The 13,902-nt window shown below is 36.7% G+C and overlaps 1 protein-coding gene across 1 annotated transcript; it reads right to left on the bottom strand.

Moving 5' to 3' along the window:
- Positions 1-1,325: 1,325 nt before the first annotated feature.
- LOC107710056 (nuclear factor erythroid 2-related factor 1-like) lies at positions 1,326-11,202 on the bottom strand. The gene is made up of 5 exons (XM_016514753.1): positions 10,603-11,202; positions 5,443-5,631; positions 4,927-5,016; positions 4,645-4,788; positions 1,326-3,498 (listed from the first exon to the last, which is right to left on the bottom strand). Exons 1-5 carry the CDS (start codon positions 11,122-11,124, stop codon positions 2,257-2,259), a joined length of 2,187 nt encoding a protein of 728 aa, XP_016370239.1. The 5' UTR covers positions 11,125-11,202; the 3' UTR covers positions 1,326-2,256.
- Positions 11,203-13,902: the final 2,700 nt, after the last annotated feature.

The raw sequence follows: 13,902 nt of genomic DNA, 5'->3' as shown, positions 1-13,902 counted from the left end.
TCTCACGCTTGAGGTATTCGGCTAATCACAACGCACTGGATAGCTGGCTAATCAGAGCACACCTCGCTTTTCAGACCGATTAGTTTTGTAAAAATCGACGCGTTTCAGAAAGGCGGGGCATAGAGGAGAAACAATAATGTACAGTATGTGGAAAATAATGTGTTTTTTTAACTTTAAACCGCATAAACACATTTCATTACACCAAATACACAAAATAATGTTCTTTTTAGCAGCATCATATGACCCCTTTAAGTCATTTGTTGTGTAAATGCATTTGTCAAAGCTGTTGTCGCCTTATTAGTGAGCAAATTGCGGTGTATTGCAATCTTGCTGTTTTAGCAGCATTTCTCCATTTGTATTCACCATGTATACAGTATTCTCATCTTTTATTTGTTCACCATTTGAGGATATATATTGCGTATGGATATATTCACAAGGAGGTTTTTTTTGGGGGGGATAATTATTTCTAGTCTGCTTAGTAAACTGCATTTCCCATAATCTCATATAAACCTTTTTTATTTTTAATTATTAGATGTCAGTGTTTTTTATCTGTTGCATTACTGTGTGAACAGGATATATGCTCTTTAGATTCCAGCTTCTCAGACTGATCTTTCAAGTTTTATAGGCTGATCAAGGTATGCCAGACCTGGCTAATAAATACTTCAGAAAACATAGAGTAAAAGTTTGACACTTTGCTGAATTACCCTCTTCTTCGGCGGTGCTCAAGGAGTAGAATGTACTACACCGCTTCATGGCATCTTTTTTATCATAAACATATGTAAATGTGTAGTGAAGGTGAAAAATCTTGCTAACATTACCATGCTATAGATCAGGTCTTTTAGTACCTCCTTTGCACCAGCATAAACTTGTTAGTACTGACAATATGTTAAAATATCTTCAAAAAGTTTTTAAATTGGTTAAAGTAGTGCTTGGATCACTGGATACTGTTTTTTGCAAAATATGATATTGATAGTGGCATATATACACTTCTGTGTACTAGAGGAGACTGAAGTACTATTAGTTGTACACAATCAGTAATGTGACTGCATGATTTTCCTTTCGATTGTCTTTTAAGTGTACTGTTCAAAGCATGTTATTTTCTTTCATTTTCACTTTTTCAATGGTTATTTGTTCATTAAAATAAACCTTTTTTTATTAATTCTGTTTTATGATTAAAGTTATTTTACAAGAAATGAGGTTTAATTTTTATAGTAAGGTCCTGTGTTACAAAAAAGAAGCTGAAAATTGTGGACAATAAATATATTTTAATTTAAACAAGAACCAAGAACATAAATTCACTGCAAAATATTTAACACAAGGTACATAATTGAATATAAAAAAAGTTTACATTATTTACAAAGTATTTTAAAACATGAAATCAAATACAGAACTGGTATTTTAAACATTTCGTCAGTGAGTTACAGTAACGTAATCTCTAATAAGATGACTCATGCACAAAGACAAATCAAAACAAGGTGGGTCAAAAATCCTTATTCTTACAACCCTGCTATTTAGTGAATGTAAATCCTGCTCAAAATTAAGCTCACATTATGAAGGTGTTCCCTATAATGAGATGGCAAACCAACACTTTTATTATACCAGTAAGCAGTAGTTAAAATGCATTAAACCTTTGTTTCAGTGCTTGGATTCCAAGCATAATTTACCATTTGCTGCTCTAACATGGGATTATTTGGGTTTTCTGATTTTGGGAACAATTTCAGTTACTCCTTATGTTCTTATAGCCCCGTTTTGTTTTTAAAGTGGACATGAAACAAGTTGTAATTGTCTTTTTTTTTTTTTTCGTATTGTGATGTATATCTGAGTGAAACGGCTTCTTTAATGAGAATTTTTCACCCTCTCTGTGAAATGTGTTATTTGCTGCTGTGCCTTGTTTACATGTGAAATGAACAACAGCGTTGAGTGCTTTCTCCGGCTAGACTCAGCCTTACACACAAACTGAGGTTTAGCTGTCCATTACAGTAGGTTTTTAAGAGTACATCAACACCTTTAGCTTAAAAGATCAAAGAAACTCAAGATATGGCCCTTTAATATCAAAACTTTGTGGAACCTAAAGTTAAGTCAAGTTGTATTATGTGCCTACATAGTATAATACATTATCAAGTATAATACATTATCCAAGTAGGGTAAAAATACCCTACTTGGAGCAATTTCCCATTGAACTGTGGAAAACCAGCACGTGGACTTCAGAGCACAGAGCATTTTTCCTGAGCCTTGTCATAGCGTGAGTCCTCCATCTCACTTCTTGTGTTTTTGTCTCTTGCTAAGTTTGCGTCTGGAGTGTGAATCTGATCTGCGTTGTGATGTTACAGGTCTGGTGCTGTCTTGCTGCAAAGTAAAGTTGTTGTCAGAGTACAGCAGTCCCTGTTCCTCCCTTAGTCTCTCATAAACCTCTTGATACAAGCTATTAAGATGCTGCTTCATCTCCCTGATGGAGCGCAAGATCTCAGACTTTTCCCTGAGCAGTTTGGCCCGGAGGCGTCGCAGGCTATCCACACTACCCCCCAATCCCAGCAGGACATCTAGCTTCCTTTGACGACAGTTCTGAGCAGCCATTTTGTTTTTACCCCTGCGGCGAATGTCTCTGATAAGCGTAAGCTGAGTCTCATTGAGATGATATTTGGCTAGCAAGCGATTGAACTCATCGACGGGTAAGTTTATGATGTGTTCATTGGAGAACGGGAGATTCAGCAAACGTGCATGTTTCTCATCTCGGCAGGACAGATGCTCCAGCACCTTGTTTTTCGGCGACTCATCGGAAAGATCTTTTGGAGGTTTCTTCCGGCTTTGAGGTTGGTTGTAGGTATGATCGTGTCCGATGTGCTCGAGCCAAGGAAGGCGATGGAACTGTCTGGCTTCCAAAAAGCTTGATTGACACATCTTGCTTTGTTCTGGCATGTACTCACCCACAGCTTCATCCTCTTCTTTGATATTGGTGTAGCCCACAGCACCTTCCTCGGGCATCAAACTAGGGGTTGGGCTGGACAGTGAAGAAGAGCATGAAGAAGATGATGAGGAACTGGAAGATTCAGATCCACTAGGAGAGGCAGGGCTTTGACTGTAGTACAAGGATAAACCAGAGTCAGAATCTGCTGGGTTTTGCTCTTCAGACTGTGCCTGGCTAAGTTCTACCAGGGCCAAATCCATTAGATCAATCTCATCAAGCATGGCTTTCTCCAGCAGAGGATCTATAGGGCTTGGCAGGCTAGTGCCAGCAGTCAGGAGGAGGTCTATGATATCCGAGTCTTCAAAAGCTTCTGCATTAGTTGAATTGTCCAAATTGATGTTTGGCATGGAGTGGTTGTTAATGCAACACGTCTCTTCCATGGTGACGCTGTTTTGTGCTTCAGTGGATCTTGGCAGAGTGGCTTGGTGAAGGCTAACATCCTGGTGAATAAAGTTTTCCATTGATCCAGTATTTCTGTCTGAATCACTGATACTGAAGGAAGAATCGCCTATTGTTTCGGCTGTATCCATGTCCTGTAAAGATAAGAGGAGTCAAATAAATTTCTCTGACTGCCAGGTCAAAAAACATAAAACATGTGACCTGCTCCATATTTGACCAAGAAACACATTTTGAGTAGTCAATGAAAAAGTGTGTCTTTAATGATATGTTTTTACTCCAAACCGCTGTGAAGAATAATCACTTAAATGGTGGCTGGCTAATTTATTCATATATTGCATAAATCTATCTATATATTTACGACCTTCTCTCTATATATTTTTTTTCAAGCCAACTAACAAGCTGTGAACACATGACGCCTTTTCTTTGGTAAATAAGACGTCATGTGACATGTTCACCAGCGGGTTTGTTGAGGTCTTTTCTGTGGTTAAAACACTAATTTGGCGATTACTTAAGAGACAATACATTTCAATAAGTTGTAGTGCTTATTTCAACATATCTTCTAATGTTATTTTGTGCGATTACAAGTAGTAAAGAGTAAGAGGATTGTTTTGCGCACTCCGTGTTGCTGTTTGAACTGAGGCGGCTACAGCGATCTTTCATGTCATATTAAAGAGTGTCTAAACAGCATTTAAGTTTTGAATTTTGTTGTAAAATAGGGTGCATGTCGAGCGTCACCTGACCAAACCGGAAAACGCATCCGCTTGTCGGAGAAAGTGTTAACAGCAGCATGAACTGATGGCGATATCTATGGACTTTTAAGGTAATCAGTTAACCTAGCTAGTTGTTGTTATCGTTGCCATTTTATTAAATTTTAATATCTGAATGTTATTAAAAAGGATAAAAATAAAATCTGCATATGTGATGGATATATGATCATCTTTGGTATCTCCTTTGAAGGCATCTTGAGTAAAACAGCTCCATATTTAACAGAGCACAGACAAAACACTAGAACCAGAAGCACCGAGACCTGTTTTACGAAATATGGAAGTCTGTTGAACATAACCCTCATTGACATAACTTGAAAACCGACCGTTTTTAGTAAAAAAAAATATAACATTACACAGTTAAAATTCTTTTTTTCCCCCTTATAATCTTCATGTTTCTCCACAAACGACTATGACTCAAAATGATAGAGCACGTCAAATATGTTCATTAACTTTTCAAAGCACTGATTAACTTGTAATTTGGGACTTGACAGGAAGGTGTTGGTCATTTCATACCTGTGATTCCATGATGGCCAAAACATCTTGCCATTGTTGCTCTAATGTTGTGGGTTCCTGTTCAGGCAACAAGGGTGACATGAGTGGCCTCTGAAACTCTGAAAGTGCATGTTCTCCTACATTCTGTACATCAGGACCTGCCAACTGAGAAAATTAAGATTTATAATGTAGTTTGGAAAGCCTACATTTCTTTTGTTTTGTCTCTCTCCACCTCTAAAACAATTCTTGCTGCACACATTGTTGTAAAAAGATTAAATGTTGCATTCTAGATCAAGTGTTTACCTCTGGATCTCCTTCTGAGGGGAAGTTGGCATTGATGAGATGCAAGCACTCTTCAATGGAAAGAGAAGTGTGGTCCCTTGCACTTGACAACTGAAAGAGGAGCAAGTGAGCATGAGGAAATAGTTTAGTAAAACTCATATCACTCTATTATCTGTCAAGGTCAAACTATGATGGCAGTGCTGCACTGCTTTGGAATGTGGAACGTCTTCATCGAGGTCAGCAGTAACAAGGTCAATAGCAAGGAATTCAGTTCCAAAATCTACTTTTACACAATTTTGAGTGTATTCTGTGTCCTATTCACAGGATTTCAGTACTTTAGCTCAATGTACTTCTCTGCAAGTCAAAAATAATTTAATTAATGGAAATGACAAATACTAAAATAAAATTTAAAAAGATCTTGTTTTATAGAATATAATGTGAAGCAATTTAAGAAATAGAAATGTTGATATTGCAGCTAATTGTATAAATAAATTTTCAATATTTGGTGCCTTATTGTGAGTATGTTCACTGTCATACCTGTAGATCCTCTCCAAACATTTGGTTGTGAAATGGATTTGTATTTCTCCAGCTATCTACCATAAACTCATCCTCCTCCTCTTCTTCCTCATTAAACAAGCCGAGAGGTTGGGTTCTTGCATGTTCCAGCTGCTCCTGGTGGACATTTTGAGGTTCCTGCTCCCAGAAGAAGGACATGTCATCTCCCTCCTGCAAATGCAAAAGTATGGATCGTGTCTAGAATCTCAGGAAGTACATTCTCTTATGGATAGGAAGTGGCGGTCTCAGGTAAGTCAGGATAGTCTATTGCTGCCTTCACGTGATTTTGGAAACTTCCCACGCATGAAGTTGTAATTACGAGTTTGTCGCGCTCAAGTGCTCTGAAAGAGCAGGGATCCTGGTGGACGGCCCATTCATGAATACATTATTGCCCGTTTCTTTGGGAAATCTTATTAAAGCCAAAAGATATAGAAGATATTAAGTTAATATCCATCAGGTTTTGAATAAAATGTAGTGTCCCATTCATTGGTAACATTCACTGTGATAAGATATTAAGCTGGCTGATGATAACTATATTTCGGTCAAATAAATGCTATTTTCACGGTGTTTGAAACATAAGCAAGCAATGTAGAAATGTAGTGTCCCATTCATTGGTAACATTCACTGTGATAAGATATTAAGCTGGCTGATGATAACTATATTTCGGTCAAATAAATGCTATTTTCACTGTGTTTGATACATATAAGGAAGCAATGTAAATCTTGTGGCAAAAATGAATACAACTTTACAGTACTACTGTTTACTGTTTCTTTCCTCAGTCATGTTTCAACTTTATGGCCCGTCCAACTCAGAAACTTGTGCATCAAAATTATCTCAGAGTTTCCCCAGTTGTAAATACGACCTGAGAGGCTGTTCATGTCTAATTTCCAACTAGGAAACTCATATTTACAGTAATTCAGATAACTCATCAAGGCAGGATAACTTCCTGGTGATTAATTTGATTTATTTTATATTTTTAATTTTATATATTTCTTTTCTTTTCTTTTTTTACCAAATATTATTAAATATATAAAAATCTGCACTTCCTACAGTAGTAACATCAAGGTGTGTGATGTTTTGGCCTAGTGATGAAAATATTTGGACAATTTTTCAACTTGTATATATGGAACCCATACATTTACAGACAACAGACAGCTTTTGGCTATAAATAAACCTAACCTTTCCCTATTCTGGAGAGGGATTAATGAAAGCTATTGGTCTCTTGGGTGTCTGTGCTGTTGTTATTGGAAGTCCCCTTAGCCTCCAGAGACCCCTGTGGTTCTTGTGACAAGCATGGCAGTTGACTAATATGTTTTTTGGTATTAGGGGAATAACAACCCAAGTCCCCCCCTGCCTTATAGTTAAGGTTAGGGCGTCACTTAATCGTGTAACCTATTCCGTACACATCAACATCCACACCTACATATGCTCAGTCCTAGAGAGGGTTTGACAAGGTCACAGTGCCTGTTTACGTTTAAGCTTAAGGTATGAGGAGCAGTGGAAGATGTCGTTCATGTACAGTCCGTTGACTTGGTTTTGAGGGGATGGGTCCAGACACTTGAGCAGTAGCCGGTAAACAGGCATTGCGAAAGCAAATGTGCCTGTCTTCTCGGATTACAAAACAAGCCAGGCTGGTGCTGTGGACGCCAAGCCAGCACATGCTCAGGCATATTTAACAGCGGTCAAACTTCAAGCTGGGGTCACAAGAAGTCTGCCTGGTCAAGTACAGACGCCCTCATATGAACTACAGTATTGTAGTTAAAAATACAATATTGAGCTTACACCCTTTTTTAAGGAGTATGCCAGACCTACTCAAAGAGAAACACAGGGAAAGACGACTGAAATATTACTGATGTGTCAAAGTATTTTTTGAAAGTTTTTTTTTATATTTTTGAAAGTAAATATAAACATGTATTCATTTGAAAGAGCAAGTTAAATGAAAGTTACAACTCCTTCATAAAGACTTGTTCCATTCCTGAATGAATCAATGTGTTTGAACAAATCGTTTGAATGAATGATTCGATGACTCACTCATAATAGCTTTCACTGGTTTGAATCGCCGCATTAGATAGAATCGACTTAACAAATGGTTCAATGACTCACTCAAGACAGTCAACATAACAATGTTGAAAAGACCACATATACACAGTGCAAACACAGGTTTGATTTACCAACTAATGTGATCGTACGTGTCAAAGAGACAATAATAGACATTGCTGAATCGTTGTCGTTTTAGAACAAGAGTAGTGTGGATTGAAGCAAGTTGTTCGCTATCTTTTAAAAAAATTCAACTGAACTAAACTGAATTCAACTTATGTTAACTAACTATTTAGCTCTGAATTGAACAGATGAGATGTTCAAGATTGAAACAAAAATGTTCTGTCTGCGAAGAATAATTTTTCTCCAAACTGCATGCTTATAATAATCCCTAGAGAAAAAATTGTCAGCAGTCTGATCCAGGAACACCATGTTGCCCGTCAGTACAGGTCAAATGTGCCATAGGGCCAAATTTGCAGCCTGTTCTATACCACACTAACAAACAGCCTGGCTCAGAAATAGCCCTGTGGATCATGTGCATGGAAACCTGTCAAATCTGATCTGGTCTGCACATGTGGCGACTTGACAAATGCATAGCAACTGTTTCGAAGTACAGGGTCCTAACTCAAGGGGAATTCAGGTTCAGTAACTGCTATACTGTGTGCAGCCTCTTATTCTGTTACAAAGCCCACTGGAGGAACAGAAAATAAAAAGCATCCATTTGAAATTTCCCTAGCTGTCCCACTGAGTTGATGCATGTGCACAGAAAGCAAAAGAAAGAGGCTTGATACTTCTCACAAATGTCAATGATGTGGGCGCACATCCAGGCAGACGCTCACAGTCAGACTAAATAGTCTGCTGGACACTGTGCATATGCTGGCAGTCTGCTGTGGGTCATGTGACAAACCAGCTTAACACTACAAAGGAACAGTTCACCCAAATTTTTTTATTTTACTCACCCTCAGGCCATCCAAAATGTAGATGAGTTTTTAGTTTTTTTTTTATCAGAACAGATTTGGAGAAATTCAGCATCACATCGCTTACTCACCAACGGGGTGCCGTCAGAATGAGAGTCCAAACAGCTGATAAAAACATTACAATAATACACAAGTAATCCACACGACTCCAGTCCATCAATTAACGTCTTGTGAAGTGAAAATATAACTAAAATATGAGTCCTTAATCCATAATATTATACTTTCCCCAGTGATAAAGTCATCTTGTCTGAATAAAGAGAGAAATATGCACAAATCAAGCACCATTTACAAGTACAAAACAGTTCTAAACAAATATGTCGGTGTATTTTAATGTGAAAGGACAACAGAAGATGGACTTTTTCACTAGAGGAACCATTATTATAGAATATGGATTGGTATTTTAGTTGGAAGCAATGCTTTTAAGTTAAAACGCCTAATGATGGATTTGTTTCTTACAAACATACAGTTTTTTATTTCACAAGACATTAATTGATGGACTGGAGTGGTGTGGATTATTGTGATGATTATTGTAATGTTTCTATCAGCTGTTTGGACTCTCATTCTGACGGCACCCATTCACTACAGAAGATCCACTGGTGAGCAAGTGATGTGATGCTGAATTTCTCCAAAACTGCTCTGATGAAGAAAAACTCATCTCCATCTTGGATGGCTTTTGGGTGAGTACATTTTCAGCAAATTATCAATTTTGGGTGAACTATTCACTTTGTCACTCAAGTGTTTTATATGCTCTTACAGTTTTTCAATAAATCATATGGGTTTAACAAATATTACCCTAGATATAAGATTTATAAGATTTTTGACTTTTATTTTGGAGCGTTACTACTTATTCTTGAGTCCGTAAATCATTAGCTGCTGTTGTGTTTACAATATGGAAACGTATATAACATGCTAGTATACAGGCCAGCGATCATATGTTAGCCTCATTACCCAGAATACTCTGGGTCTCATGAACCTCTCACGGTCAGTAGAACAAAAAACAACATGCAACACTTAAGTAACACATGGAGAGGAAACCCAGCCAAGCTGAAGTATCAGATGTTTGACGTTGCTTAATACTCAGCTGTGCTTCAGGGCAAAGACAGGGATACATGTGTTTTTCCAACTAAATAACAAACCCGTTTTCATATCCGGACCAGACATTTTTGGTATACAGCCAGTGCTGTTTTTGGTGTGTTTACAGAATTGCAATTAGTAAAATGATTTTATATATATATATATATATATATATATATATGATTAAGTTACTTATATATTATTTTGTATGTGTGTTAACTTATTTCCAGGTAATTTTGCAACTCTCTGTCGAGTATGTTGTATCAGCTGATAACCTAATAAGATTCACAGATGAAAACACTTCCTTATTTTGTAGGGCACAAGTTAACGGGAAATCATGCACCATAAGGAAATATAACCATAGTTGAAAGATCAATAAAGTCAGATGTAACAATTGTTTTTCTTCTTATTCTTCTGTTCAAGCACATTTCTGTGCACTATGAAAAACAAATACATTGCAGAGCTAATTAGAGTTAAGAGGTTTGTTGTGGTGCACAAGTAAATATACAAATTACTTTTATAAATATTTTTACTCTACTGTTCAAAATTTGGGGTCTTTAGGATGTTTTTGATGTTTTTCACCACATGCTCACCAAGGCTGCATTTATTTGATCAAAAAATTCTATAAAAACAGCAATTGTGAAATATTACAATTTTAAAAAGTTTTCTTTTTTAATATATTTTCAAATGTAATTAATTCCTGTGATGGCAAAGCTAAAAATGTACTCCAGTCGTGATACTTATATTTTTCAAGATTTTTTGATAAATATTAATTTCTTTAAAATAAATCTTACTGACCCCAAACCTTGGAATGGTAGTGTATATGAAAAAATATATTCTCCAAACATTTTCTTTTCTTTTCTTTTATTCATGTTATGGCTTTTTAAAAATAAGCACTACAATAAGAGTCAAATATCCTTGCATGGAGGATGTTGCTAGCACCAACTTCCCTTCCTCAAATATTTACTTGAATTATTATGTAACAAACCACAAAACAGGTCATTGACATAAATAGGAAAATCTTTTTGAAGTTTTCCCTGGCTTCACTGCTTACCTCTTTAAGGAGTTCATCATCATCTGAATGGTTGAGGCTTCTTGACATGTGCCCTAAAGCTCCGAGGGTTTGATCCTCAGCTACATTATAACCCACTTCTCCTCCATTTCCCAACCTCATGCTTAGCTCTGAGGGTTCCTCCACATCTTCAAGTCCTCCACCTTCCTCAAGGAGACCCACTTGAGCTGGAATGGAGACTCCATTGTCAGGCTCCCTGTGGACCAACCAGGCTTCCAACTCCGCCGCTGGAACCTGCAGGCGGTCTAGGGAGCGAACCCAATTGAGAAGCCTGCGAGCTGTGAAGAAACCATCTAGATCTACGCTTTTTGGGTGCAGGTTATATCCATCCAAGATGTTTCGAAGATTGTGGAATTGAGTCTGAGTTAGAGCTGAATTTGGGCCCAGAATGATTTCACTAAAAGGGGGCAGGTAGGGATCCACGTCCACACGCATCCCAGCCAGACTGAGAAGAATAGCTACTTGGATCAGGCCCTCTGTGAGGTACTTCTTCAGGTCCGGCATGGCCCAAACCACTGCCAAGAGCAAAGAATGAGCCAAGTCAGTCTCAAATGCAATATGAGCGTGTTTGTGTATCCAGAATTTCTAGACTTTCTCCATGAAGAAAACTTCAGTTTTTGATTTTTTTTTAGTTCATAGAAAAAGAAGACAGAGGAAAATGTCTCAAAATCCTGCAACAGAAGAGAAGAATGATATAAGGATTTAAGATTCACACATTCCCAGTTAATGTATAATGCTTAGATTAACCCTTCTTTCGTATTCAGTCATATTTGTTTTAATAATTTTTTATTTAAAAAATGAGAGATGTAAAGACTTAGAATGGTTTATTGTAAATAGAAATCATATTTAAGTTATAAAGGTTAATGAGCAACACCATGGTTTACTGAACACTATAATATTTTTCAAAGTAAATAAAACAAATATTATTAAATTATGTTTTACAAGAAAATCCTATTTAAGTCTTTCTACTTCAGAATTTCACATTTAATTTTTTTTTTTTTTTTTTTTTTTTTTTTTTTTTTTTTTTTTTTTTTTTTTTTTTTTTGTAATTAATTGTGTAGTTTACTAGCAATTTCAGAGTGAAAATAGTTTTTTTCAGTGCCAAAAGGCGAAACATCATTGTATAGCCTATAATTATATGTGTTCCTGGCATCTGTATTTTTATTGCAAGAAACAAAAACCAGCACTGCATTATGATAACATAAAAGGAAAATGGAGAAAAGGAAAGAAAAACAAAAACAACAAGAGCAATCAGTAAGAAAAATATCAACATAAACCTTAAGAAACTTATTGTTCTTATTGTTATCAATGAGTTTAAGAGATTTCACAATATGTGAAATCTCAGCAAGAAAGACATCAAACCTAAGCGAATCTTTTTCCTGGCTTCTGATTGGTCATTACAGCGTTCCAGCTGTGACGTGAACGCCTGTTCACTTTGAAATAGCACAACGCCGTATAGAATAACGTGTTATTTCACGTGCTATATTCTCTTAATTAATTTACAGAATAAAATGTAATTTAAAAATTTACTTTTATTTTAAAATGTAATGACCCTTTGGGAAAAAAGCAATGATGCACTCTCGATCCAGCTGTGACGTGAACGCCTGTTCACTTTGAAATAGCACAACGCCGTATAGAATAACGTGTTATTTCACGTGCTATATTCTCTTAATTAATTTACAGAATAAAATGTAATTTAAAAATTTACTTTTATTTTAAAATGTAATGACCCTTTGGGAAAAAAGCAATGATGCACTCGCGGCTGTTCTGTATTGTGAATGCAGTTTCTTTTTTTAGTTCAAACATAGGCAGCAAACATTGGCAGCTGTCAACATTTCAAACACAAGTGAACAATTTCACGGTGGACACGCGAAACTTCTAGAATGTTCTGTTGTCTTGAACGCATCAACACTGAAGATCATAAACTGCAATCATCAACGCATGACACTCCCGCTGACCCACTTAGGCTACTTCTTTCTTCATAACCGGGCAACAGGCGACTGAGTCACCCCATGATGTAATCAAAACGTTTCTCGTGAAATAAACACTAGTGTTTCAGGACGGCTAGAGTTGGGGTTTCTATAGAAAAATAAAATGTTACACATTTTAAGTAATAAAATATTGCAAGACATGCTTCTTTCCTTTCATATCTCATTCTGGTAACGATCAGGATTAATAGAGATGCAACACATATTTACAGTTAGTTAACGCGCGGCACAAGCTTTTAGAATAGAAAGATCGTTACACCGATAAACTACAACTTGCCTTGAACATTGTGATATTAGATTCATAACAGTTTGTAAATCTGAGCTCACAATAGGCTATCTGATGTTTAGATTTGTGCTATGGATAAGTTGGATAAGTCAATAAAACATTACTTTGTCTGCGGACGAGAGTTCTCGTAGTCCCTGGACAGACTTGAGAGCGGGATACTACTCTTGGATGATCTGAATCACTCAACTTCACATGCTCTATAATAGTGTGCGAGTGTATTTATATGGCAGAAGTAAGCGGTGGAAAGTAATGGTCTCCTCCCCACAGGAAGTGATGAGACTTTCGGTTTTCTTTCGGCAAGAGCGCGCAAGCTCGCACCCCAGTTGTCACTGTTTAGAAGAGATTGCTGGTTTTTCCAATAACACATCATATGTGTTTTCTAGAGCGTTCGTGTCTATATTTGGACCATGAAACAAAAGCCGCGGAATAACTGACAGGAATAAAATTATACAAATAGGTACTCTGATTTTTATTTATTTATTAATTTATTTTTTACCTACACGTGCATATATTGGATGATGGCAAATTATGCAATGTGCGGTAATATTTAAAGTGACAGTTCACCCATAAATTAAAATTCATCATTACGCCCCCCCACTTGCTCCAAACCTGTATAAGTTAATTTGAACACAAATTAATATATTTTGAAGAATGTTGGTAAGCAAACAGTTAATGGTAGCCATAGGTGTTTTTTCATACTATGGAAGTCAATGGCTACCGTCAACTTTTTGCTTACCAACATTCTTCAAAAGAAACTCGGACAGGTTTGGAACAACCTGAGTAAATGTTGGTATTCTTTAAGGAGGAAGGAGGGAAATGATTGACAGATTATTATTATTATTAATATGTGACATTTTAATGAATGTATTTACAGTAAGCTGTAAGCAATCTTCACCCCTGATCCCTGAACCTTTTCAGCTTTGCTGCCCCCTGTCGCGCTAGTAAGAGGTGACGTTACATCATTAATTTGCTTACAGCAGCCGTTCATTATCTATTCATTGCATATCC

This window comes from Sinocyclocheilus rhinocerous, unplaced genomic scaffold (assembly GCF_001515625.1).
Source record: "Sinocyclocheilus rhinocerous isolate Xijiao unplaced genomic scaffold, SAMN03320098_v1.1 scaffold1348, whole genome shotgun sequence".
Lineage (NCBI taxonomy): Eukaryota > Metazoa > Chordata > Actinopteri > Cypriniformes > Cyprinidae > Sinocyclocheilus > Sinocyclocheilus rhinocerous.
The sequence above is the reverse complement of the archived record's forward strand: the minus strand, read 5'-3'. Positions and strand labels throughout refer to the sequence as shown.

What these genes read in the sequence shown, in the direction of transcription:
- LOC107710056 (XM_016514753.1), bottom strand. Translation starts at nt 11,124, where the DNA reads ATGCCGGACCTGAAGAAGTACCTCACAGAGGGCCTGATCCAAGTAGCT. An exon ending in ATGATGAACTCCTTAAAGAG is followed by an intron (nt 5,632 to 10,602) that starts GTAAGCAGTGAA and finishes TTGCATTTGCAG; the next exon opens with GAGGGAGATGACATGTCCTT. An exon ending in TGTTTGGAGAGGATCTACAG is followed by an intron (nt 5,017 to 5,442) that starts GTATGACAGTGA and finishes CTCCTCTTTCAG; the next exon opens with TTGTCAAGTGCAAGGGACCA.